The following is a 25,086-nucleotide window of genomic DNA, read 5'->3' as shown; positions in this document are numbered from 1 at the left end:
TGACTCTTGTCTCTCTAGCATGACCCCTTTCATCTTCCAGAAGCCAATTCCACCCGCACATTCCCGCGTCAACAGCTTATCCAACAACAGAGTGGTAGCACATGAAAGCAAAAGTACACCCGCAGTCCTAACAGAGTAGAAAACCCCTGCTCGATCTCCAGGCTTGGCAAATCTGGAGTTGTGGGCTCAGAGCGAACCGCCCCGTACACGTGGAGTGATTCCAGATCTCATTGGCCCACACCGCAGAGCCTCTCCCGATCTCTTCATTCAACGACGATAACTGATGCACGTGGGTTATCTCTGGCACCTGAAGGGCTCGGGGGAGATGATGACCCCTGTGAGATTGTCAAATCCCCTGAAGGATCGATTTGCTCTGGTTCGCTTCAACCTTGGGGTGCCCTGTGCGAAAACGTGCCATCTCTGCTAACCCTTCACTGTCTCCCCCTCCTCTGCTCAGACACTCGTCTCCCACGTCTTCAGGTCAGACCCGACAAGGCTCCAATTTTTACGGTTGAACGTCTCCATGTCTGATGCCATCCGTCAGTGCGTCGTTCGTTTCGTAGACGCTATCGCGACGCGGACAATTAAGCTAGGATAAGGACCCTGCGTCTGTTCGTCCACTATCGCGAAAAGACTCGGGTTCCGTTTTCTTGGTGCTTGCTCAAGAGGTCCTTTGTTCAGTCAGTCTTGGCTTTCTGCGTGTCGAGTCACATCCGAGAAAGACGCCATATCCGCACCTCCCTTGTCGCCTCACCCGTCTTGGACGCATCCCGCGAATGCAGCAGGGCGCAGGACAGTCGTGTGCTTCAAGGCAACTCTGTGGGCTGTCGTCGATCCTACATCCTCTGTCCAACGCCCGTTGGTGCTTTGCGGGGGTGTATTCGTCAATGGAAAAGTTCTACGTATCCATGAGGAGGCAGAATCTCTAGGATCGAGACTGAGGGTGGACTCGTCTCAGCCCATCCAACGGGCATCCAGGACACGAGCACGAGAATACCACCCCGTCGCGTGCCAAGTCCCTCCATTCTCGCACCCTGTCGCGTGCCAAGGCTGAGAATCCGTCTCTTGTCCTTCAAGACCTGCCAAGGCTGGAGAGTACATCTCAGCCTGGCAATGTCGTCCGAATGGGTTCACCGAGCTCGACGACTAGGCTCACACACCTCGACCAACGGGGCGCCAGTGGCCCCAGAAGCATAATAATAAGCTTGTTTGCCAAGACTGTGCACTGCACCCCATGAGGTGCTCTCCTGTCGTCCCCCGTCGATATAAGGACCTGCTGTCATCATGTCTGGAGTCTCCTGCAAGCAACCATCAATCACTCTTCTCTTCAACTGTCTATTTCTTCTAGAAGCCTTTTGACACAAAAAGGCTCTTCAATTTTTAATTGTTGGGATTAAGAAGTCCGAGTGATCGGCCATCGTCGCAATGGTGCTTCACCAGTTCGACTACATCTTTGCCATAGGCACCATCTTTTCGTTCCTCGACGCGTGGAACATTGGTACGTGCAGCCTACATCTCATTATTCCCGGCTTGCTTCCATCGAGCTTCTAGTCTCCTTGCTAACACATCCGTTCAACAGGTGCCAACGATGTCGCCAACTCTTGGACCACATCGGTCTCGTCCCGATCCATCACTTACCTCCAGGCCATGGTTCTGGGTTCCGTCCTCGAGTTTGCCGGAGCCGTCGGTGTCGGTGCCCGAGTGGCCGACACCATTCGAACCAAGGTCGTCGACATTGACCAGTTCGAGAATGATCCCGCCCTCCTGATGCTGGGCATGATGTGCGCCATCGTCGCCTCCTCCCTGTACCTCACCTTCTGCACCCGTATCGGTCTTCCCGTCTCTACTACCCACTCCATCATGGGCGGTGTCATTGGCATGGGTATCGCCTTGGTCGGCTCTGATGGTATTCACTGGGCCGAGTTCGACAAGGGCATCAGCTCTGGTGTCGTCTCTGTCTTCCTCGCCTGGATTATCGCCCCCGGTCTGGCTGGTGCCTTTGGTGCCATCATCTTCATGATCACCAAGTATGGAGTCATGCTTCGAAGCAAGCCCGTCTGGAAGGGTCTCTTCCTTACCCCCATCTACTTTGGCATCACCGCCTCGCTCCTTACCATGCTTATCGTGTGGAAGGGTGGCTCCATCAAGGTTGACTTTACTGACGCCGAGACTGCCGGTCTGATTGTTGGTGTCGGTGCCGCCTGGGCTCTCATCATCTCCATCTTCCTCCTGCCCTGGCTCTACCGCCTGGTCATCGTCGACGACTGGCAGCTCCGCTGGTGGCACATCCCCATGGGTCCTCTCCTGCTCAAGCGCCCTGCTCCTCCTCCTCAGCCTGAGGGTGCTGAGGGTGGCATCAGCGATTTCTACGAGGGCCACCTTACCCGCGAGGAGCTTGAGGATCTCCGACGTGCTGGCCGTGAGGGTAGTGACGAGTTTGAGCGCGCCCAGGAGCAGACCAGCAACGAGGGCAAGAAGGTTTCCGAGGAGACCCCCGAGCACACCGCCGAGCCTGTCGAGGTTAAGCCCAAGCGTAGCATCATCGGTCCCAAGCCCGACGGTCCCTGGTACAGCGGCGCCATGCTCTTCTGGTACCTCAAGTTTGTCTTCCTCCAGGGTGTCGACCAGGACATCATCAACATGCAGAAGAAGAAGAGCATCCTGACTGGCGACCTGGACGAGATTCACGCCAACGTTCCCCACTACGACAACCGCGCCGAGTACCTCTACACCTTTATGCAAGTCATGACTGCTTGCACTGCCTCCTTCACCCACGGTGCTAACGATGTGGCCAACGCTATCGGCCCTTATGCCACCATCTACCAGGTCTGGCAGACTGGCGCCATCAAGAGCAGCAAGTCTGACGTTCCTGTCTGGATTCTGTAAGTTGCCTGAGTTGCTTTGCCTGGTGATGAGACTAATATGATGAATAGCTGCTTCGGTGGTGCTGCCATTGCCCTGGGTATCTGGACCTATGGTTACAACATCATGCGCAACCTGGGTAACCGCCTGACTCTTCACTCTCCCTCTCGAGGTTTCTCCATGGAGCTGGGCGCCGCTGTTGCTATTATCCTGGCCACCCGTCTTAGTAAGTGCCATTGACTGTATGGTGTAGTGCATCACTGACCATCAACAGAGCTTCCTGTTTCCACCACCCAGTGTATCACCGGTGCTACCGTCGGTGTCGGTCTCTGCTCTGGTACCTGGCGCTCCATCAACTGGCGCATGGTCGTCTGGATCTATATGGGCTGGATCATCACTCTCCCCGTCGCTGGTATCATCTCTGGCTGCATCTGCGGCATCATCATCAACGCTCCCCGCTGGGGCTACCAGGGCTAAGCCATTCACCTACTCACTTCACTCATTGATTAACGTATACCCCCGAGAGCGCTGCATGGAAATACCCTTGGAGGGGACGGACCGAGGATAGCTAGACTGGTAGCTCTGGAGGTGACCTTTTCTTGAACTTACTTATCTATACATACATGTACGGTACAGAGAACAGGGCACATAGGCTCAATCTCATGTCGTTTACCCTGCCCAACGCGGCATCTTAATGAAAAGTTGGTGTATTGCAACGACCTTGTTTGGTAATTGGTGTGAGGGCGTGGTGAGTGCCATCTGAGGAGACATCTTGGGGGACAATGGGCGTTTACACACTGCGAGTACACGTGCTCATTGTATCAATAGACGCGTTCGTTCACGTCCAAAAATACTCGTTTAGGCCGTTGACACTGGCAGAAACTGGCGACAATCGGCTGCCAGTGTCAATACGCAGTGCAATCGCTGCACGCAAACGCGACCCACGCTACAGGTATTTCAAGCCGAACTTGCTCCCGCTTTCTACTCAAAACTTTCATCACACTCAACTCCGATTACAGATCACCAAATCGACCAGCTCTAATCATTATTTGATCACATCGCCCGAAGCCCATCTTCCTTCGCATCTTCGTCGTATTTCTGATGCCTGTCTTTTTGCTGGACCTCCCTAACGAGGTCCTGGACGGGATCGCGGCGGTCCTTCCTAGGAAGGACATCAAAACGCTGCGATCGACCTGTCGAAGGCTGTCTCTTGTTGCTTCCCACTATCTTTACTCGACACTCTATCTCAGCTGTCACGACTTAGACTTATATGTGTTTCAGCTTATTGCCGAAAACGCGCTCCTGATCACTGGCGTCAAAGAGCTGGTTATTGACGACACCACCGTCTCAAACGCCCTTCTCGACCGCGACTTTTACCAACATATGACAAGTCACAAGGAACTATGGAAGCACCGCAAGGTAGCATACTTTCCAGACGATGGCACCCAGCCCTGGAACGAGGACGGCCGGGTTTGGTCAGCGGTCGCTGACAACGAATGCCACACCCTTTTGACCCGCGTGTATCAAAATCATCACAGGAACCGGGCGACAAACAGCGATGTGGCGATTCTTCGCAGTACCCTCCCGAACATGACCTCACTTCGGACTCTAGTGCTCAGCAACCGAACCGCTGATGATACGCCCCTCGAGGGCGCCCAGAGCCGTTATAACTCCAGCCCCGTCGTCAAGCTATGGCGCGAGGTGGGAGAGGGTCGTCGGGAACGACCTCCCTTTCCCCCTCGCGTCGACTGGTGCCACAGTCTGGAAGACGACGAGTTTGATTCCGACGAAGTGTTCCATACAGACTGGATGCGAGATGGCTTTCAGGACTATATCTCGATGAACGGCCTGCCTTACCCAGAACGCCGAGTCGAGGAACTCGTAAGTCGTGACACGTTCTAACCTTTGACTTGCCATGACTGACTCGATGATACAGGCCGATGATGAAGTTGTGAGCCAGCATGCGATTCACTGACTGATGGACGACTGCTGACCCGAAGACACAGGACGATGATGTCGCCCGCTCGGATGACGGTAGCGACGCCCAGGAGCTGGCGCCTGTAAGTCGTGGGACCATCTAGCCGACAGAGAATGACCATTAACTCAATGATACAGAACCCCGATACCCTCGAGGACCACCCCGTTCTCCGGCGACCAACCATCATCCCTACTGGAGCCCGCGCATTGCGTCGAGAGAGCCGTGGTCTGCAAGTCGCCATCGATGTCCTGTCGAACCGCACAGTCCAATCTCGCCTGACTGAGTTTCGAGTGGATGCGTCTCTGGAAACGATATCGGATGTTCAGCAACCTGGCTTGTCAATGAGATTGTTCGACTTCGTGAGCCCTCCATTCTCCTTGAGACTGGCTACCGGCTTCTCCGCAACCCACCTTACCAAGTTTGACCTGGTCCTGTCAAACGGTCGCAACGGAAGCGCTGGGCAGGCGATATTAGAACAGGGCCAAGTGGGCAGCGTTCTGGCTGCTATGCCAGGACTGACGGATCTTTCCATCGAAGGACACAACCTCGCCGTTATCGGTGCAATCCCTCAGGACGTAGTCTTTCGACGTCTGAAGCGCGCTTCGTTCTTTTGCGGCCTTGTCTCCCGAAGCGAGATCCGACAATTCATTCGCCAACACGCAGACACCCTGCAAGACCTCACGATTGCATATTGCAGTCTTGACGACGTCGATCCGACCTGGGAAGAGGCTGTGGAGGATCTGAAGCGGATGCAACGCACTGGAAGAACCAACCTCCACAACGTATCGATCATCTCGGCCTACTCTTCCATCCCCTTCACGGGATGTGGCCGGAACAAAACAAAGTCACGCCCAGCGTCCAATGAAGAGGTGTATTCCTGGACTCTGGGTGTAGATGAGGGCGTCATCCTCTGTCCAACAAAGGACTTGGGGCACCGTGCACTCTGAGAAGCAGGCTCATCTTGAACAAGTCGCAACGGCAACCACACAGATTGATCACCATCCTCGGCAAAGCTGGCATATTGCCCATGAACGATTCAGTGTGTTTGCCGCACTTTAACCCTTCATCGTCCCCTAAACTCGATCGTCTCGTCTCGCCGACTCGTCTTGTTCTATCCTGCGCCACCTCGTCTCGTCGTCACTGATGGTATCCCCACGGGCTCAATGACTTGCACGCGCATTGAGAAGCCTAAGTTTGATCTCGAGATGGCTTCTGTTATGACCAGAAGGCCGGTCAGCTCATTGTGCCTTTCACCACCCAGCTCGTCTAGTCTGTCGATGACAATTCGACCTGCTTCTACTTTCGCCCTTCGATTCGACCCAGTCGTGTCTTCACACTTCGCTGTGCAGTCCATTCCACGTCGCGATCGATCGTATTTCAGCGCCAGTCTTGTTTACATTATGTTTTCCTGTCGTCTCTTTAATTATCTTGTCACTTTCTTTTCTCTATCGTCGTGCCTTAATCTCGTTTTCCTTTCCCTTCTCTTCGTCATTCGATTCGCGTTTTTGCATCTGCTCTCTTTCTCAATCGTTTCCTGTTATCGCGTCTTGTACAATAATGTATCACCAAAGGATTAATGGTTTACGGAATCAGCTGCGTTTTATTTTACCATGCGACATTTCCCTACTTATTTCGCTGCCAACAGTGAAACCTTTGCCCACGACATGACCACACGCGTCCGTGTTACCACCATCGCCTTTGTTCCACCATGGTCGCATCATGAACTGCAAACGAGTGTGCCGAACACTGCCAGACCCAAACGACTGTCTGTTCGCTTTCACCTTTTTGGAGGCAAGTGAATGAACAATGAATGACTCCCCAAACAGGAAGTGTGAATAGAACATGAATGGTGAATGCGCTATTCTTTGAGAACCCACATCAAGGCATCAGTGCGACAATGCTATTGTTCACGAGAGTGACCGAACGGGAAGTATAACCATCAACGAACATGTAAACACAACTTCACTTATCCTGAATAGAAGAATTCACAGATGGTATTAATTTGATCGCCTTCCTCTCTTCGTGAGCCTTTTCCATCATCCACCATCAACACCAACGAACCATTGAGAACACAAAACACCACACTCATCATCTCACAACACGCAGTAACAATGCGATCCCTCATCACACTCTCGGCCCTCGCCATTTCTAGCGCTTGGGCCCATGTCATCATGGTTGAGCCTCACCCCTTCAACCTCGACACCGCACCCTTCGTGCAGGTCGATCCTCTCGGCCCCGACGCCCCCTTCCCTTGTCAAGGCCGCACCCAGCACCCCGAGGAGGTTACCAAGGTGACTGCCGGAACCACCCAAAAGGTCAAGTTCTGGGGCAGCGCTGTTCACGCCGGCGGATCGTGCCAGTTCAGCATCTCGCACGGCAAGGATCCCTCCAAGGACGTTAAAGGCTGGCGAACCATCTACTCCATCATCGGCGGATGTCCAGCCGAAGCCCAAGGCAACATCCCCAGCATCGCCAAGGACCCCCAGGGTCGTGAGCACGGCCCCGAGTGCAGCAACGACAGCGGCAAGGAGTGTATTCGCGAGTTCGACATCCCGATCCCCATGGACATGCAGAACGGCCCCGCCGTCTTCGCCTGGACTTGGTTCAACAAGCTTGGAAACCGAGAGATGTACATGGTCTGCGCTCCTATTGAGGTTGTGGGAGGAAAAGACGACAGTTCATTCGTCGACACTCTGCCTCCTCCCTTTGTCGCCAATATTCCAGGACAGTGCACCACAGGCCAGGGCGTTCTCGGATTCCCTGAGCCTGGTGATTTTGGCAAGGTTCTTGAGCCTGCGAGCCACGATGAATCTAGCAAGTGTCCTGCCGCCGCCGACCCCAACTTCAAGGAACCTGCTGGCGGAGACGCTGCCCCCAAGCCTGAGATTCCTTCGAAGCCTGCATCGTCAGTAGCGGCTCAACCCAGTGTACCTGCTCCCGAGAAGCCCAGTGAGGGGGGTGATGTTATCTTCATTACTGCTCCCACTGGTGCGACCAGCGCCGCCGGTGCTCCTACCCAGCAACCTGTTGCACCCTCTGCCGGTGAATCAGCCCCCATCGCTTCTTCTGTTAATAAGCCAGCTCCTTCCAGCCAGCCTGCTGCCAGTGCCCCAGCCCCAGTCCCATCTACCGACGACTCTTCCTCCGGCAGCAACCGTCCCTGGTGGGCTGTCGGCATGGAGCCCTGCCCAGTGCCTGGACAGCTCGTGTGCATGTCACCGACCTTCTTCGGCCTGTGCAACCGCGGCTGGGCTCTGCCTCAAGCTGTGCCTCAGGGAACAAAGTGCCTCGATGGCCAGATTGTCGTGGACGTGTGAGTGAGGGGTAGATCAATGTCTGAGACCTTGTTTCGCGTCATGAGAAGGCGTTCGGAGTTTTAGGGGAAGGTTAAGCATTAGTTAGGTGCTTAGGTGATAAATAAACCTCGGATGATCAATTAATACACGTGCCCGCCTTCTATAGTCGTGATGCGCTATCTTTTGCTTGCTGCTGACCATGATATCTGCCTTGAGGGTTACACAGCTTCTGAATCATTACCCCAACAACTTGACCGCAATTCCTCGGCACAACTGTAGATCGCCATTCACTGTGCATATTTAAAACTCAAAGTGCATTCTAATCTGACGTGAGCATTCTAAAAACTCAAACCCTTCAACTCCTTGCGCCGACGCTCCCAATGAACTTCATCCTTAGATCCCCACAAGCCCGTTGATCAGCTTCCCCGCCACCTTTTTGTTAATCTTATCCAACTCCTTGCACGCCATTATTGATAAGACAATGGTGACAGTAAAAAAGTCGTCGCACGGTACAAATACCGAGACCTGCTTCTCCATTGGCCTTGTAATTCCTGCACTCCCGTACTTGGCAAGCTTACGTTCCGCCCGGTCGTAGAGTTCATACGAACTACCCGTCATCTGGTTCACCTTCCACTTGAACTTGCCCGTGTGGGGTGTCTCAAAGGACCAATTCCCCGATAGGCTATTCTTGACCACCATGTGCTGGTTAAATACAGACAGGTCAATGGTTGTAGTTGTAAAGTGGATAGTTGCTGTGCCGATAATGTTTTCGGGGATCGGGGGACCTCGGTAGGCGACGAAGTTGGGCTTGTCGTCACGCTTGGCGATTGTGTATAGAGGAGGTGCTTCTTTGGGCGCTCCCTCTGGGATGACCAATAATAGATTGTGGTCCTCAGGGGAAGGTCGAATCGAGAGTGTACGAGATCCATCATTGGCAGCTTCTGAGAGTGAAGAGCCGTATAGGAACTTATTGAGGAGATTTCTCATGGTTGGGATGAGTGTGAGTGAATGGTTGGCTGTCGTTGAAGTTGTTTCTTTAACGCAATGTCTACCAAAAGTAATACGAACAAGGCCGAGACCTTCAGATAATTATATACTCTTCATAAACCCCCGTCTACAAGATGCTATTCGTGGCATCCCCAAAACGATAAGGCTGACCCCGACCAGCGATCCTCCTCAATTCGCACCAAACGATGCGCCAGCACTGCCCCCCTGGTTAGTGGCGACCCGACCCGTCGCACAAGGCTGAGCGAGTGGCGATGACGTGGGCCTCGACGATCAACGGAACAATTTATGGTGTGCTGTGCCAAACTCGATCAGGCAGCTCAGCCTTTATACGGAGTACGAGAGGCTGCTAATTCGCTACGGCACATGTCAGCATGCTTTAAACCCATGGAGCAATGCCCACGAAACAGAATGGGCATTCGGGGTCAGTCAGCGGCATTCAAAAGTGCGTCCATTTCCCACTCTCTCTGCTCATCTTGCGACAACAGCAGCACTATTCCAAACTTGGAGCAACCAGGCGCTGTCCAATCGCATTCCCACGCTGTCAGATCCTTCGCTCATCTGCCAAGGCGCACCTGGGAAGCTTGGTTGGGACAAACCCTTGTCGCGGATAGCCTCTCACGACGTGGAGGGAGCGGGGCTTCAAAAGTCACCCCAAAAAAGCGGCATATCCTTCAACACTCCGCTCTTCCCTTCCCTCCAAGAGAGAAGTCATTACTGTATTCTTTTACGCCTCCACAGAAGATCACTCGCTTCTTCTTTGGGTAATACCGAGCGCCCAGACAATGCCGGGTGTTCCGTCTGGCAAGGGCTGCGATGCCTGCAGGAAGCAGAAGAAAAAGGTTCGTTTCGTCAGCCAAGCAGAGTAAAACTTCATGACGACTTTGATTCTTTCTAACTCGTCGATCTATAGTGCGACCAGGCAAAGCCCGCATGTGCGAGATGTGCGAGGCTCAACATCCCCTGCATCGGCTCGGGAAAGCAGCGATACAAGTTCAAGGTCCAGACGCTGGAGATCGGCTCAGACAGTGGAAGCCCACAGATCGTCGACACGGACGAGGACACGTCCAGTAGCAGCTCCCAGAGTTCTTCGTCCCCTTTGAGCTTCCAGGCTCTGGTGCGGACGCCTAGCAGCCCGACAAACACCATTACCAACACCCTGATATCACGCCTGGAGATCACCGACCTTCGGTACGACATTACCTGCTACGGAGACTTTCTACGTCACATCCCCGCTCGCCTTGGTCGTAACGAGGCCCTGGACACGTCTGCAGATGCCTTGGCCACCACGTTTTCCACCCTCCACAAACCACAGGGCCACCAGTCGGTAGACGCCCTTACAAAGTATGTGCGCGCACTCAAGTCCCTACGAGTGGTCCTTAGCGACCCCCGCAAGGCCCGAACCCCAGAGACCATGTGCGCCGTCTACCTCATCATGATCTGCCAGGTGGGTGTCCCCTTCAGCCCTACGGTTCCTTGGCTAACGCGTCTCAGGGCTGGCTCGGCAGAGAAGATGATCAGCACACGAGCCATGGAGAAGGCTTGGCATATCTCCTTCGGGCTGCGGCTCAAGAGAATTGGAAGGCCGGTTTCGAGACGGAGATGGTCCTAACATTTTGTGTGCCAGTGGTAAGGTTCCCCAGTCCCCCTATTTACATCGCCTAACTGACAGATTAAACAGATCATAGAAAGCATCACAAACCCCAAAGTTAGACTAGACAAGTGGTTCTGGGACATGCTCGACAACTTTCGAAGATCCAACCCCCCGACGAGCACCGCAGAAGGCGCCCAAGCACGAAACGTCAGAGAAAACTCGGGAGGAATACCAAGTCTCCGCATGCGCAATCTCGGCATGATCCCAGACTTTATAAACCAGCCGGAGCTGCACCGGATGGAGATAACATGCGCCTATCACCGGCTGCGCCTGGACATGGAAAAGATGTCGCACATCGTTCAGGCTGTTAGCTTGCCTCCTGGGTCCTCGCCGACGGTTATGCAGCTACGACTTTCACGATCTTATTACTCGGCGTACTCGGTTTTACTTTGCATCATCATTATAATCAACCACCTCATGCAAGCATTTGACCCATACAGCTTATCCCTGGTTTCAGAGGGGGCTCTGTTCTGTAGTGAGGTCATCACCATGGCCCACAACATCAGCCAATACCGACCACTCGGAGCAAGCCACGTGCCGTTGACTCTGGCAATTGCATGGGCAGCGACAGATGAGCCCGTCATGAAGGGGCAGCTAGAAGCACTACTCTCCGAGTACCAGGAGGACTGGACGGTGACCAAGTGGCTGACGATGGGATACTGGTGGAGGAGTAAGTTTGCAGAGCTCCGTGAGCGATTGGCACCAAGGATCCAATCTCAGGAGCAGGAGCTGGCGTTGATCAAGGAAGGTGAAGCGGCACATAATCCTGAACAGGCTCCAGAGCAGTGCTGCGTTCAATAAGATGGGTGTCTGGATGATAGTCACTGCGGGGCGGTGACATATTGCCCGCGGGCGGTTGATGTCGATCATGTATCATGACTGGGATTGGTCTTGGGTAGCAATAAAGGAATATATCAGGAGTACATCGGGGTAATCGGGTAGGGGGGTATGTAGATTGGACCCTGGATAAAACACGGTTTCAATTCGCTACAGTAAGGGGTGTAAAGTGCTCGCAAACACAGCGCCTAAGTATACCACGTAGGCTCAGGATACTCCCCAAGCAAGTGATACCTCCCCAACTCCCGATTCTTATAAGCAACAGGATCATGCAGCGTATGCGTTCTAAGATCCCTCCAGAACCGATCCAACCCAGCCTTAGAAGCCGTAGCCCTCGACCCGGTAACCTCAAACACGCCTGCCGTGACTTTGAGACCAGTGTCGGTGGTGACCACCTTGAGGCTGGCGACCCATTCGGCAAACTCGCCGCGCTGCTCGGCTGTGACTTGGGATCGGTTGGTGGAGTACTTGGCGTAGATTTCGTCGGTTTTGGCGATGACTTTTTCGGCTAGGGCTTCGGCTGCGCGGATGTGGGCGAGGAAGTTGCCGTAGGTGGAGAGGATGTAGAACTCGTCAGTGGCCTTTTCCTTGTTCTGGAAGTCTGTTAGAGATAAGCGGTGGATCTGAAGTCGTAGCACTTACGTCGCCGCCATAGGGCCAGGCTCGGGTGCTCTTGAGGGTGTACTGAGATGCGTACTCGAGAGCACCAGCAGCGATGCCCAGGTACAGGTTGGCAAAGTTCAGCTGCACACTGTCATAAAGTTAGTGAGTGGACCTTTTTCTAAGTTAGATGTAGACTCACGTGGGGAGAAGCAAGCTGGCAAAAGGAATAGCCAAAATGTTAGGATCGGGCTTCTTAGCCTCAGCATCCCACCCCAGAGCATCACTCCAAGGAGCCGACACATTCTCGATGTTGACACTTCCAGACTCTGTCAACCGCACACCAATGTTATCCCAGTTATGCTTAAACTGGATACCAGCCTGTTGTGTAGGAACGACAGCAAAGATGTGCTCTTCCTTTTCTCCGTAGACGCCCTCCAGGACGGTCAGATCTGAGATGACGCCTCCGGTGCTGAAATTCTTGAAACCGTTAAAGACGATCTTGTCACCATCAGAAATGATCTTGAGATCGCTGTCACGGGGGTTGACAGCTCCTCCGACAAAGGAGTTGTTGGTAATGATGAGCTTTTGCGTTCTGTCGGCTTGCTCAGGGCTGCCAACGACGTTGGCGGCAGTTGCCCACACGAGATGATAGCCCAGCAGCATACCAATCGAGCTATGATCATATCAGTATAAATACTAATTCAAAAGGTAAAAGTAGACTCACCCATCCTTCTTGGCAACCTCGCGAACCGCCCTAAACCCAACACTCCAAGGCTGCTCACCACCACCATACTTGGCCGGACCAAGAATCTTGAGCAGACCAGAATGCTTCAAAAGAGAAACTTCAGCCTTGGGGGACTTGTTGGCCTGCTCACGGACGACAACGTCCTTGGCTAGCACATCAGCAACATCTTGGGCACGCTTGATCCAACCCTCTGCGTCCTTGGGAAGATCCGACCACTGAGCCTCATACTCGGCGTAGACGGCAGGGTCTGTACTCTCAAAGGTATGGGTAGCCATGGGTAGGGTCAGGTCGGGGCAGTGTTTAGGCGAGGGTATTTCGGTGAGGGGAATGGGCAAGCTATGTGAGTGGCAACCTTCGACTTGTGGAACTTTATAGATGTTGGGGGGAAGCCGTCAGCCACTCAACTCCAACCTGTTCGTGCATGGCATTGCGTTTCTCGAGGTCTGCATCTCGTTATTCGTAAATGCAGGGTCCACGCGGCTCTGATCGACCTCGGCACTTTCAAGGTGAGCAAGTATTCAGCTGGTTCATGACGAATCTTGATCTACAGATGGTGTCAGGTACACGTGGGATGTAGGCCTCAGCTCCAGCAAGACTCGTATGATCTGCGGTACCTTGATAGAAGCGAATTGATGCTATCATTCGAGAGATGTTGTGATTGGTAGTGGAAGAGTTGACGTCTTATGGAGCTAAAATGGTGAGTGGTAGATTCGGCAGTGTTCGGTAATGGTTGACTACCCCGGTATTCGTGAAGGATGGAAAGATCTTATCAGTAATTGCGGGACTTGATGTATCTCGTAGTATTTCTGTTACTATGCCGGCGCCCTGTTGTTGGCTTGACAGATGCAACTCATTCTATTTGCTTCGACCCACCCCCCTTTCCTATCAATACAACTCATTTTTGTCATATAAATAAATTCATATGCTCCGTGAGTTCAAACGCTCTTTACATAAAAGTCCCGAGTTTATTTCGTCCAAGAATTCTCCCTCACCATCAGCCCATGATAACCAAGAACTAGCTGACCCACCCCAGCAAGCACGCGATCGGGGTAGCATTATTGTGCAAGCCGGTAACCCGACAATCCGACGGCACTCGAGCTTCCCCTCAATTGCGTAATCCTAGATAATAGCTCTTATCAGACGTAAAGAGATGACCTTCATCTTGGCTTTATGAGGTTATTCCTGCAGCTTCTCTTGAACCTCTCCATCCACGTTGAGTTGAACCAACAAACACCATGTCAACCGAAACACCCGCTGTGGCTGCAAAGCCCAAGAAGCAGCTCATCATCAATGCGTTTGTAGAGTCTTGCAGTGGTCATCAGTCTCCTGGTCTCTGGAGACACCCGGATGATCGCTCCTGGGACTTTAACAATATCAGTCACTGGGTGAAGCTCGCGCAGTTGCTAGAAAAGGGAAAGTTTCACGGCATCTTTATTGCCGACGTTCTCGTGAGCTGAACCAACCTTTTTCATACTTCGTTTAACTAACAGTGAAAGGGATCTTATGATGTCTACAAAGGGCCTCGAAACCCAGACCCAGCCATCATCTCTGGCGCTCAATGGCCCGTCAATGAGCCCCTGGCCACGGTTCCTGCCATGGCAGCTGCCACTAAGAACATTGGCTTTGGTGTAACTGTTGCGACTACTTACGAGCAGCCATATCATCTGGCACGCCGTCTGAGCACCGTGGATCACCTAACAGGTGGACGACTTGGCTGGAACATTGTGACGGGCTACCTTGACTCTGCTGCCAGAAACCTGGGGCACACTGAGCAGCCTAGCCATGATGAGAGATATGCCATTGCCGAGGAATACGTCGACGTCACATACAAGCTCTGGTAAGCCATCTTGCTACCATCACCACATCTCAACTGACCATCGCAGGCAATCCTCATGGCGTGACGATGCAGTCAAACTAGACCGTGAAAAGGGAGTCTACACCGACCCTTCTCTCGTCCGCCTCATTAATCACGAGGGAAAGTACTACAACGTCCCAGGCCCTCATATCTGCCAGCCATCCCCCCAGCGCACTCCCCTCATCCTTCAAGCCGGCACCTCTAAAGCCGGAAAGAACTTTGCCGCCAAGCACGCAGAGGCGATCTTTGTGGCTGGTCACAGTCCTGCCGTGGTTGCCAAGAACGTGGCAGAAATTCGCGCCCTTGCAAAGGAGCAGTTTAACCGTGATCCTGCATCGATTAAGTTCTTGGCTATGTTCTGTCCTATCATTGGAAAGACGCAAGAAGAAGCAGACGCGAGATACAAAGAGCTCGTGAGCTATGGTTCTGAAGATGGAGCTCTGGCTTTGTTTGGCGGCTGGACGGGTATCGACCTCGCTCAGTACGGCGACGACGAAGAGCTTCGATACGTCGAGTCCAACGCGATCCGCTCAGCTGTCGAATCGTGGTCCAAGTCTCTGCCTGGTGTTCCAAAGTGGACAAAGCACACGGTAGCAAACCACATCAAGGTGGGCGGACTGGGAGCAACAGTGGCCGGAACACCGGAGCGTATCGCCGACGAGATGGAGAGGTGGATTGACGAGGCTGACATTGACGGCTTCAACCTATCTTATGCCCTCCTTCCGGCAACATTTGAGGAGGTTATTTCTGATTTGCTGCCTGTGCTGAGGAAGCGAGGTCTCTTTTGGGATGACTACGCTGTCGACGGGGGAACTTATCGAGAGAACCTGTACGGGAAGAAGGGTCTTGCGAGGCCTCCAGCGGATCATCCGGCAGCACAGTATCACTGGACCAAGGATCAGGCGTAAACGATACTAAAATCAGACTCATCACCATGAAAATATGCGACCCTTACAACGGTCTGTTCAATCCCCAGGGCTTTACCGGGATAGATCCATGTGCGACTAAGCATAGTGCCCCTGAACAAGAGTAAGCTCGTACTATATACGATTCAGCCTTGTGGGGAATGTCGCTGCATAGGGCTAGAAAACTGTCAGTTAATAGACGATCTTATTGAGGCTGAGTCAGGGACAGTTGACCATTACTGCACTGGGCAGAACCAGCCGCCAGCCAATCGCGTATCAGCCAGGGATCATCTAAAGTTGCTACAAGAATAGGAGAGTCTGTGAATAGCCGAGTATATTTATTGGGCCAAGAGTGTCTTGTAGAGACAAGGGCGCTGCAGCTCCTCGCTACAGTATCAACTCGGACCTCACCTCACGATGCTCTCTCTAGCCAAGTTGCCCTTCCTCATCCACGACATCATCTCAACCCTTGCTGGCCTCACATTCATATTCAAGCCAGCAGCTCAACTCTCACCTCTCACACCATCCGCCTCTCTCATCCTGCAATGCTACGGCGGCCTCATTCTATTCACCAACCTCATCACATTCCTTGCCGATCATCGGCCCAAATCGCAGCATCAAAGCTCATCCAGCACCTGGATTCGTCCCTCTCGTCACTAAGATTCGTCGACTTTTGCGCTGGAGCTGGTGGTCCGTCACCGCTTATCGAGCGACAAATCAACACATACCTACGCAATAGTAACCGTGAAGAAGTCGACTTTGTTCTAACGGATATCCACCCAAACATTGACGCGTGGGCACGCATCGCCAGTCAGAACCCGCATATCACTTATGAAGGTCAAAGTGTGGATGCATCTCGGGTTCCTGAGAGGCTTATCCAATCCAAGGACGGTCGAAGCGTCTTTCGCCTGTTCAACCTGGCATTCCATCACTTCGACGGTGATTTGGCTCGACGCATTCTGAAAGACACGGTTGAACGGAAGCAAGGCTTTGCTATATTTGAGCTTCAAGACCGCAGCACCTTGAGCTTCATGGCAGACCTCCTTCTACCAATCGGGGTCATCCTTTCAGCGCCCTACTACGCCTTGAAATGGGGAGCTCCATCCGTCTTCATCTTCACATGGCTCATTCCGGTTATACCGTTAGTCTTGATCTGGGACGGAATTGTATCTTCACTACGGACTAGAGAGCCAGAGGAGGTTGAGGCGCTGCTTCGTAGTTGCGGTGCTGATGCAACTGGATGGGAGATGAGAAGCGGAAAGGAAACGTTCTTGTGGCCTTGCGGACACATTAACTGGATTATTTGCCAGCCGGTAAGGAAGTGATTCAAATGTAGTTCTTCCACCTTCGTTCAGACCACCCTAACTTGGCATTCTTTACCATTACAATAGACGTAACCACCAATCAGTGATAGTTAATGGCATCTGGTATTTCAGAGGCCATCTCCCTCCTACTAGAATTCAACCCAAGTCTACAAATCCAGCTTCTGATCCAACAAAAACCTCACAAGCCCCCTCTGTAACGCACAAGGCGCAGCACCCCCATGATCCTCCCCTTCAAACTCCCACCTCCAAACCCCCCGCACGTTGGGCGACTCCTCCATCCTCGCCGCCAGCTCCAGCGCGTTGTCCTTCATCCTCCTCGCCGCAGCCCACTTTTGCTTGCGCTTGAAGGTCTCATCAGAGTCGCCGGGTTGGCGGATCAGGGTTTGCTCGGCGCCGCCGAACATGACGAGCAGGCGCGGGGCTTTGCCCGTGGGGGGTTCGCGCTCGTGGAAGCGGGCTTCTTGCTCTCGGACGATGCATTCGTGGTTGAACCAGATGGAGGGACTGGCAGCGATAAATGTGTCAAACGCCTCTGGCTTTGTGAATAGCGCATTCAGAGTAAACAGTCCACCGTAAGAATGCCCAAAGAGCGCCCTTGGTCCTGAGTTGACCGGCGCATCCGGGAACAAAGTCTCATCGACATAGGGCGCAATATCGCTCCGGATAACATCTAGAAAATCGTCTGCCCCTCCAAACGGACCCAGGTTAGGTTTTCCGTCAGGTCCAGGTGGAATATCGTATGTCCCAGCCGACGATGGAATGGTGAGATCTCCAGTTCTGCGTTTGTCAAAGACGCATGTCTTGTTGGGATATCCAATAGCCACAATGATAGTTCTAGTATGGTTTGTAAACTCTAGACGGCGGACAATATCCGTAGCGGTGAAGAAGTAGGCATTCCCATCGACGACATAGCTAAACATCTGTTAGCATTTTCAACAGTAGAGTGAGGCCTTTTGCTCACATTGTGGAGACACTTTTCCCAGCGTCTTGCTCAGGCGGGATCCGCTCCTCGCTCCAACAAAGAGGCCAAGAAACCTGAACAAGGTAATCCCCTCTCCGCGTAGGAAAAAGAAACTGACACGAGTTGTGAGCGTTTGCGTGCTCAAAAGCCAAAGGAAGCTGCGTCATGATGGCGATGAATTTTGATACAAAACAATGTTGAAAGGTTTAAGCCAGCAGCTCCTGCAGGATGACATGTCGAGCACTGCCACGCTCCCCCATGAATTGCATAATAGTCGACCCATGCATCACGGTATTGTATTGGCGGAGAGCAGCTCGTCCCTTGGCAACCCGCGACTCACTACCCAAACAGGACAAGTCGTTCCGCTCGCTTGAGTAATCATCACGGGATGTTCGTTATTTGTGATAATCAGATAAGATTGCGCCCGGAACCCAGCCAACGGGAGCGTCGGGTGTGGATCGGCAGGGACTGGGGGGAACCCGATCTCGGTACGAACATGGCGAGGATGAGGTAACGTTAAATGATGAAAGCGTGGGTATGGTTCGCTTCCAGGCTGTTGGTTGTGCGTGGGATTCAGTAACAGCACGGTTCAACACCAGGTCACCCACGTTCGCGTTAGAAACCAACCTCTGACGTAGATATGACTTTCTCATCTAGTTACCGTCACCTAGCCGGGAGCGAAATGACATGTCGCTACAATACAATTAGACGTCTTTCAGCATGACGTGCGCGCGTTGATCAAGAACTCGAGTCTGTTCAATTTCTCACTATAACTATCTACTTACTATCTACATGTTGCGCATAATCAAGCATCCTCCTCGAGGCCGACTAGCTTGATAGACTCTGTCCAAAGCTTGGATGCCTTTTCTTCGTCGTAAATCCACTCCGCGTAGCCGTCGTCCATAGACATGTAATCCGAGTCTGGGCGTACTGGGCCAGCCTCGGCACAGTCGTACAGGTACTTGCCGCCCTTGCCCTCCCAGTCCTTGCTTACCGCAGCATAGACGGTGGTTGCGGCACCTTGGGCGACGCTCTTGAGCTGCTTCTGAAAGCCCGGATCGTTTCTCATAAAGTCCTTGGTTGCTTGATCCAGGGACTTTGAGAGGTTCGTATTGATGACACCAGGGTGCAGAGAAATAGCATGTAGTCCTTGGGAACCGTAGCGCCGTTCGATCTCGTTGGCCAGGTAGATATTGGCCGTCTTAGCCTGGCCGTATGCGAGCATCGGGTCATAAGAGCCCGGCTCGTCAAAGTTCAAATCTCCAAAGCGAATTCCTCCGGCGCGATGACCCGTTGAAGAAAGGGCTATAACTCGAGAGTTGAACTCGGGAGTGGATGCAGCCAAGAGGGCAGGCTTAAGGAGCTGGAATAGGAGAAAGTGGCCGAGATAATTAATGGCGAGCTGCGTCTCAAAGCCATCCACCGTCTTGCCCTTCGGGGAGAACATAACTCCAGCGTTAAGGATCAAGAGGTTTAGCTTGTCGTTCTGGGCAACGAGGTCCTTGGCCGCCTTTCTGACCGAGTCAAATGAGTCGAGAGAAATCTCAACCACATGCAGCGGTGCATCATTAGCATCCGACGCCTGGATCTCGTCGATGGCCTGCTGGCCCTTGGCACGGTTTCTGGCCCCGATGTAGACGGTGGCCCCGGCCGAGTGGAGAGCGCGGGCTGTCTCAAGCCCAAGACCTTGGTTCGCACCGGTGATGAAGACGCTCTTCCCGACGAGTTTGCCAGTGAGGTTCTCATCCTCGATGATTTGAAGGGCAGTAGGACGGGCGTCGTTGGGTCCCTGAGGATTGGCGTAAGCTTGGGCGTATCGATACATGATGAAAAGGAAAGAGTTGATTGTGAGAAGACGTGATTTGGATGGATTGATGTGGTGATTGTTGGCTGGCACTTTGGCGGGCAGAAGGATACAAGCCCAGGCTATGGTCTCTTGTTGTCACCATGACGTCTCTGTCGGCCACAATATCAAACACGATAACAAACACATGGTAGCGCTAAAACCTAATACCGAGAAAGGTTATGCTCTCGCAGGTCCGCTCTCACAAGCCCGCTCAAGCCCGCTCTCCGCATCTGGTTTCGCAGCACTCGCGTCAACTAACGTTACGGTAAAGTCAGCCAAACCTTTTTTAGATCCATTGTCTTAAACATGTAAGTCAGACCCGTGGAATAACGACCTGGTATGTCGTCACGGCATGTCCCGAGAGGATGGAGCGGCAGGTCACATTGGTGTAATGGAAGATGAGCTCGGCATTGGAAAGCCAGCACTCAGGTGCTTCAGCTGGATCTGCCGATAAAAACGGGAATGGGACGAGAGGGGTCCCTTTGGAAGACACCAGCGGTCCACCATCCCCCAAGGGTGATTGTGAAGGCGGGTAGGTCTGTGACTGTGTTAGTCAAGGAAGCAAGCCGAGAGGTACTCTTGGTGGCTTGCCTTGGCATCGCCATTAACGGAGGAGCAGCCATTGCCCGGCTGTTTGAGGCTCGCATCCTCGAGGCTGCAGGGTATTCGGTGTCGGACGCAGGATGTACAAGGGACCTTTTCGTCGCATTGACACTCTGTTAGAAGGCTAGGCTTCACCGATAGAGATGAGGAGTACCTGGCTTGACCTTTCTCTTCTTACATCGCAGGCAGCCGTTCTGGGACTTTCAGAGCCCAATGCGTTTCCTCGCGGGACGGCCTGGGATGGTCTGCACCAACGGGGGCTGTATTGGCGAGTTCTCGGGTTTGGCCATGGCGCTAATGTGTAGAATTGCGACACCGAGGTGAGCTCTCGGGTTTCTTTATATGTAGTTGTTGGGCTAGCCTGCGGAGTTTGATTGCGGAGTCAGGATCCGAACCCGACGACGACACCGAGCTGTGGGCAGGGAGTAGGGCCGCTAGACAGCCCGGTTTTCCCTTATAGACGTTCATCTCTAACGTAAGCAAGACAAAGACGTGGAGGACACTGATCAAGACTCTTCTAGGTTTCTACTCTATGCCATGGCTGTCTCGGTTTAATCCCGATCTCGGCTCCCATCTCGTTGTCTGGCCCAGCTCGGTGTCGGGTTCCCCTCGGACTTGGTTTGCCATCATCTTGATAGCTGTAGAGGTGCTTCATCCATGACGGAAAAATTTGTTTAAACAAAATGAACCGCATCCACCACAGAAGTCGACAGATCCGGGCTCTGGTCATCTGCCCAATGTCAGAAAAGTCATGTTCAACAAAGGAGTTTTAAACACGTACCTGCAGCCAATCTCGAAACGATTCAAGCAAACCAAGGCTTTCTGTACGCATCAAGCTCATCAATTCCAACCAATGAAGGAAATTCTCGGTCAAGAAATCATAGACCTCCTGGCTGTGCCAACAATGACTGATAATCTTGATCAACTAGTTGTAATAATGTCTGTTTCGTCCTTTCGGCAATGTGTTTCCCAAGTGTGCTTCCCACCCCTCCAATGGTGCTAGTAGACTGCGTATAATAAGAGATAAAAATATGATACGCCGAGGCTACCGGAATTGAGCTGATACCAAGCAAGAGTGTCTGGAGTTTGGAGCTCCTTGAATAGACTCATTCACAGCCCAGTCATAGCCGGCGCCCTGCACTTCATAGGACTTCCATGTCAAGCCATTAGAAAGTCAGCAAAATTACAGTCGGCTGGCATAATCAGCACGACCCTAAATAGACCTGTTAGCTGAATATTCATCATCAAGATATGCGAAGGATGTGATGATAGGGTCAAGAGTGTCGCTCAAGACTGCAAAAAGAGATCAGCATCCCAGCAAAAAAACCATGGCTACTTGTGCAACCAGATAAGATTGGGCCATGATTAACTACCTACCTAATATTGAATTAGTGATACAATATGAGGATAATCTCCCAAATACGACGGTTGAACACCTTCCTCATCTAGAACAATTATGAATCTCCTTGAGTGGCACAAAGAAACTGCTAGACACCGGTAAAGCCAATTATTCATGCATTGCATGCATTAAAGCGCATAATTTAACTCAATTGCCCCAGGATTATTCCGTGGGGTAAATTACCCTGCACTATCACGTCAATTTATGGCCGGCAGCCGAACCGACACCGTCATGCCGAGGTCTCTTATCTACGGATCAAGTATTAGACTAGATAGCCAACCTACTACGCAGTAGGCCTTGTCTCCCTCCTTTCCATTGCGAAATGTATTCTGAAGTTCACATCCAGGCCACAAGGTATTTTCGGAGGCTCATTCAGCGGACCCAACCCCTGACGCAAATGCCGCTGAGCTAATGCCGCCGGTCCGGATGTCGGTGGTGACAAGCTTCAACGCCGACCAGACGCCGCTCGCGTCTTTATTTCAGGTTCGGCCCAAGCGGGGGGATGAAAGTCAGCTTGCTGCCAAGCTCTGCTGCTGTCTTGGCTTCTGCGTGGGGACGATCCAAGGCGCGCGCCTGATTTCGCCGGCAGGGGCCCCTACGGATGCAGGGCCGAGTCAAGTTGAAGCCGAGTGAGGTCATTCTACGGAGTACAGAGATGTCGACCTTGGGCGTCAATAATATCTTCAAATACGATAGGATACGTAAAAAAAAAAGACAAAAAAGGGCACTATGATCAGCTCAACATCGAGTCAACTCAGGGACCAGGTAGCTGGGAATGTGCTGTGGCGCAAGACACCTGCAACCAATTGTACGACGCATCGCAAACGGTGAAAGGATCCGAATGACGGGATGGCAGATTTTGAAAAGAGTGATTGATTGGAATGTATACGACGAGCGCATATGTATGCGTGGGCACGGGTGATGTTTTAATTCAAGGGGTGTTGGTGGCTTACCCGTTGCGTATTGCTTAGCCTCGCTGGAATGGAATGACCTCTTTTTTGTTTTGATCTTGTGTCTTGTGACGAGCTTCCATATCGAGCCAGCAAAAGCATTCTTATCATCCGCATTCATTCTTATCAACTTGGACGGCAGCAATCTCTGGGGGTTATCGATCTGTGCTGGGGTGGTTGGAAAAAAAAAAACACGGGATACATGCATAGATATTCCTCTAGTGGACATAATTTCAGCCCGTCCAATCCTCGATCAGACCTTTTGCATGTGGCCCACGGCTCAGATCAATCTCTCTAGCGGCTCTTCTTGGCGGTGGCCCTCAGCTTGCCGTCCAATGCACGTGGGAGTTGTCGCATCATTCTACGGGGCCCCGTGTGATTGCTTTATCCAAGATAGCGAGCGCTCTTGTTGCACTTTAAAATGCCCGTATCTGCTGTTTCTTCCCATCCCGTTCTGTTGGGTTTGAAGTGTCTGTCTGGTCCACAGCCTCCGCTGGACTCTTTCACCTCGACACAGCCACAAGCCCCTGCATGTTAACGAATTGGCTTTTTTTTTCTTACTCCAGCTGACAAGGTTATTACGTCCTTGTCTAGTCCGACGTCATGGCCAACTCGGCCGATAATATGACATGGATCCTGCCGCGGCGATGGCTGCTGCTCCTCCCCACCCCGATAAAAGCCCACACGCGGCCCTCGCCAGACAATGACCCTTTGACACCGCTGCTGCTCGAAAAGGGTTTACTTTTACCTCTTGCATCACACGACGACGACGACGAGATGGGCTGCGCTACGCAATTCACAAAGAAGACGCTGCCCTTGGCTTTGGCACTGCCGTGGGTGGCCAGCATGCTCATGTCTTGGATCCCCTTTACCAAGATTGGTTTGTGTGAAGCGCCCACGTTTCTGTAAGTTTGATCAACCGCAAACGTCTGAATCATTTCTGACGCCCTCAGCACCCTCGCCGCTGTCGTCAGCACTCTGGAGGTTCTCAGCATCATCGCCGTCTTCATCTACACATCCATCTTCCCAGCCGCCCTCAACGCCGAGCCCGTCGAAAACGGCCGCTCCAGCACCCTGCAGGAAAAGTTCCTCCGCGCATGGTTCTGGTTCCTCTTTGTCAGCCCTCTTGTCTCTAGCATCGTCGTGGTGTTGATGGCGAGCGACATTTCTTGCGACGAGGATGAGGACTTGGATGTGCACCAGCCCATCTGCAAGGTTGGAATTCGACTGATAAAGGCTACTGCCCTTTGCCGAGCTGCAATTATGTGAGTCTACACGATTTCTTGATGCTTCTCGTCTAACATTCACAGCGCTATCTTCCTGTTCGCCATGTCTTCGTGGCTAGATTCACGATCACCCAAACCTATTGAACTTAAGAGCCCAAGGAAATCATCCAAAGATACCCCTCGAGAGAGCTGAGTTATGGCATCAGTGTCTCTGTAAATCGATACCCAAATGAATTATTAGATATGTCTAGATAACGAACAAAAAAACATCATACATACCCAAAGTGCCCCCTTCGGCCTCACCGCATCTCTCAAGAAACTCTATCCAGCCCTTGCAATCTCACGATGCCCCTTCTTAGAATATAGCCCCGAAAACAAAGACACTAACGTCAATAACGCCCCTCATGTCCACGTCTTCGGCAGTTGTCGTCGTCATCCGGGGGTTTTCCACAACCCGAACCCTCCCCCACATCCCGCCTGTCGTCGTCACCACAAGGTCTGAGCGAGACATTGTCGCAAGCAGAAGGACGCATGCCACGGCAGAGACTTTACAGGGAGCCCAAGTTTGGTTCAGCACTCCCACATGTCGAAAAAGGACCTGGACCTCTCGCAAAACTCGGGACCAATCCCGAAGCTGAGGATTCCTTTGCCAAGAACCTGTTGGGCTCCACTGGTAAGCAGGAAGGGAAATCAAATCACTCAGGGCCAAAGCTTTTTTTCAGTGTCAGCCCTGCTGGGCAGAATTTCATGTTGGTCGTAGACGATTCGTGCAGAAAGTGATGCGACTCGAGACGATCATGCGGTTTGGAGGCTTGCAACTGGCTTAAATGTGCCAATGCCTCGATGACTGCCTAGTGACTCAAGTATCAGCTGCATTCATCGCCGCAGATCAATATTTCTTTGCTTTCTTTGACTGAATTTCAGGGAAATTCTCGTTTAGCGCCTGTGCAGCCAACATACAGGTATCATACGATTCCCAGCAGCAGCTGAACGCCTCAGGGCAATATCCGAGCCGCCCACAACCAGCACGGCCCGA

At 52.5% G+C, this 25,086-nt stretch overlaps 10 protein-coding genes and 1 pseudogene across 11 annotated transcripts, besides 1 other annotated feature; 7 read left to right on the top strand and 4 right to left on the bottom strand.

Moving 5' to 3' along the window:
* Window positions 1-1,425: 1,425 nt before the first annotated feature.
* On the top strand, window positions 1,426-3,339 carry NCS57_00902700 (Phosphate transporter; the record flags this gene model as incomplete). The annotated part of the gene is made up of 4 exons (XM_053058818.1): window positions 1,426-1,498; window positions 1,580-2,882; window positions 2,934-3,088; window positions 3,137-3,339. 4 exons carry the CDS (start codon window positions 1,426-1,428, stop codon window positions 3,337-3,339), a joined length of 1,734 nt encoding a protein of 577 aa, XP_052912649.1.
* Window positions 3,340-3,930: 591 nt separating this feature from the next.
* On the top strand, window positions 3,931-5,787 carry NCS57_00902600 (annotated as a pseudogene). Its single transcript has 4 exons — window positions 3,931-4,743; window positions 4,799-4,813; window positions 4,869-4,922; window positions 4,978-5,787.
* Window positions 3,931-5,787: a sequence feature.
* A 1,164-nt stretch (window positions 5,788-6,951) lies between these two features.
* Window positions 6,952-8,157, top strand: NCS57_00902500 (uncharacterized protein; the record flags this gene model as incomplete). The annotated part of the gene is made up of 1 exon (XM_053058817.1): window positions 6,952-8,157. One exon carries the CDS (start codon window positions 6,952-6,954, stop codon window positions 8,155-8,157), a length of 1,206 nt encoding a protein of 401 aa, XP_052912648.1.
* Window positions 8,158-8,529: 372 nt separating this feature from the next.
* Window positions 8,530-9,123, bottom strand: NCS57_00902400 (uncharacterized protein; the record flags this gene model as incomplete). The annotated part of the gene is made up of 1 exon (XM_053058816.1): window positions 8,530-9,123. The coding sequence occupies one exon, from the start codon at window positions 9,121-9,123 to the stop codon at window positions 8,530-8,532; it is 594 nt and encodes a 197-aa protein (XP_052912647.1).
* An 803-nt stretch (window positions 9,124-9,926) lies between these two features.
* Window positions 9,927-11,596, top strand: NCS57_00902300 (Zn(2)-C6 fungal-type domain-containing protein; the record flags this gene model as incomplete). The annotated part of the gene is made up of 4 exons (XM_053058815.1): window positions 9,927-9,983; window positions 10,055-10,588; window positions 10,636-10,770; window positions 10,823-11,596. The coding sequence occupies 4 exons, from the start codon at window positions 9,927-9,929 to the stop codon at window positions 11,594-11,596; spliced, it is 1,500 nt and encodes a 499-aa protein (XP_052912646.1).
* Window positions 11,597-11,820: 224 nt separating this feature from the next.
* NCS57_00902200 (Acyl-CoA-dh-2 domain-containing protein) lies at window positions 11,821-13,255 on the bottom strand (the record flags this gene model as incomplete). Its single annotated transcript, XM_053058814.1, has 4 exons — window positions 11,821-12,225; window positions 12,275-12,383; window positions 12,435-12,908; window positions 12,960-13,255. The coding sequence occupies 4 exons, from the start codon at window positions 13,253-13,255 to the stop codon at window positions 11,821-11,823; spliced, it is 1,284 nt and encodes a 427-aa protein (XP_052912645.1).
* Window positions 13,256-14,215: 960 nt separating this feature from the next.
* On the top strand, window positions 14,216-15,743 carry NCS57_00902100 (Bac-luciferase domain-containing protein; the record flags this gene model as incomplete). Its single annotated transcript, XM_053058813.1, has 3 exons — window positions 14,216-14,428; window positions 14,477-14,817; window positions 14,864-15,743. 3 exons carry the CDS (start codon window positions 14,216-14,218, stop codon window positions 15,741-15,743), a joined length of 1,434 nt encoding a protein of 477 aa, XP_052912644.1.
* A 542-nt stretch (window positions 15,744-16,285) lies between these two features.
* Window positions 16,286-17,065, top strand: NCS57_00902000 (uncharacterized protein; the record flags this gene model as incomplete). Its single annotated transcript, XM_053058812.1, has 1 exon — window positions 16,286-17,065. One exon carries the CDS (start codon window positions 16,286-16,288, stop codon window positions 17,063-17,065), a length of 780 nt encoding a protein of 259 aa, XP_052912643.1.
* A 146-nt stretch (window positions 17,066-17,211) lies between these two features.
* Window positions 17,212-18,193, bottom strand: NCS57_00901900 (uncharacterized protein; the record flags this gene model as incomplete). The annotated part of the gene is made up of 2 exons (XM_053058811.1): window positions 17,212-17,977; window positions 18,027-18,193. The coding sequence occupies 2 exons, from the start codon at window positions 18,191-18,193 to the stop codon at window positions 17,212-17,214; spliced, it is 933 nt and encodes a 310-aa protein (XP_052912642.1).
* Window positions 18,194-18,831: 638 nt separating this feature from the next.
* NCS57_00901800 (uncharacterized protein) lies at window positions 18,832-19,851 on the bottom strand (the record flags this gene model as incomplete). The annotated part of the gene is made up of 1 exon (XM_053058810.1): window positions 18,832-19,851. The coding sequence occupies one exon, from the start codon at window positions 19,849-19,851 to the stop codon at window positions 18,832-18,834; it is 1,020 nt and encodes a 339-aa protein (XP_052912641.1).
* Window positions 19,852-23,427: 3,576 nt separating this feature from the next.
* Window positions 23,428-24,243, top strand: NCS57_00901700 (uncharacterized protein; the record flags this gene model as incomplete). Its single annotated transcript, XM_053058809.1, has 3 exons — window positions 23,428-23,729; window positions 23,778-24,089; window positions 24,135-24,243. The coding sequence occupies 3 exons, from the start codon at window positions 23,428-23,430 to the stop codon at window positions 24,241-24,243; spliced, it is 723 nt and encodes a 240-aa protein (XP_052912640.1).
* Between the last annotated feature and the right edge of the window lie 843 nt (window positions 24,244-25,086).

Source organism: Fusarium keratoplasticum, chromosome 6 (genome assembly GCF_025433545.1).
Source record: "Fusarium keratoplasticum isolate Fu6.1 chromosome 6, whole genome shotgun sequence".
Lineage (NCBI taxonomy): Eukaryota > Fungi > Ascomycota > Sordariomycetes > Hypocreales > Nectriaceae > Fusarium > Fusarium keratoplasticum.
Note: the sequence above shows the minus strand (reverse complement) of the source record. Positions and strands in the feature narration are given on the sequence as shown.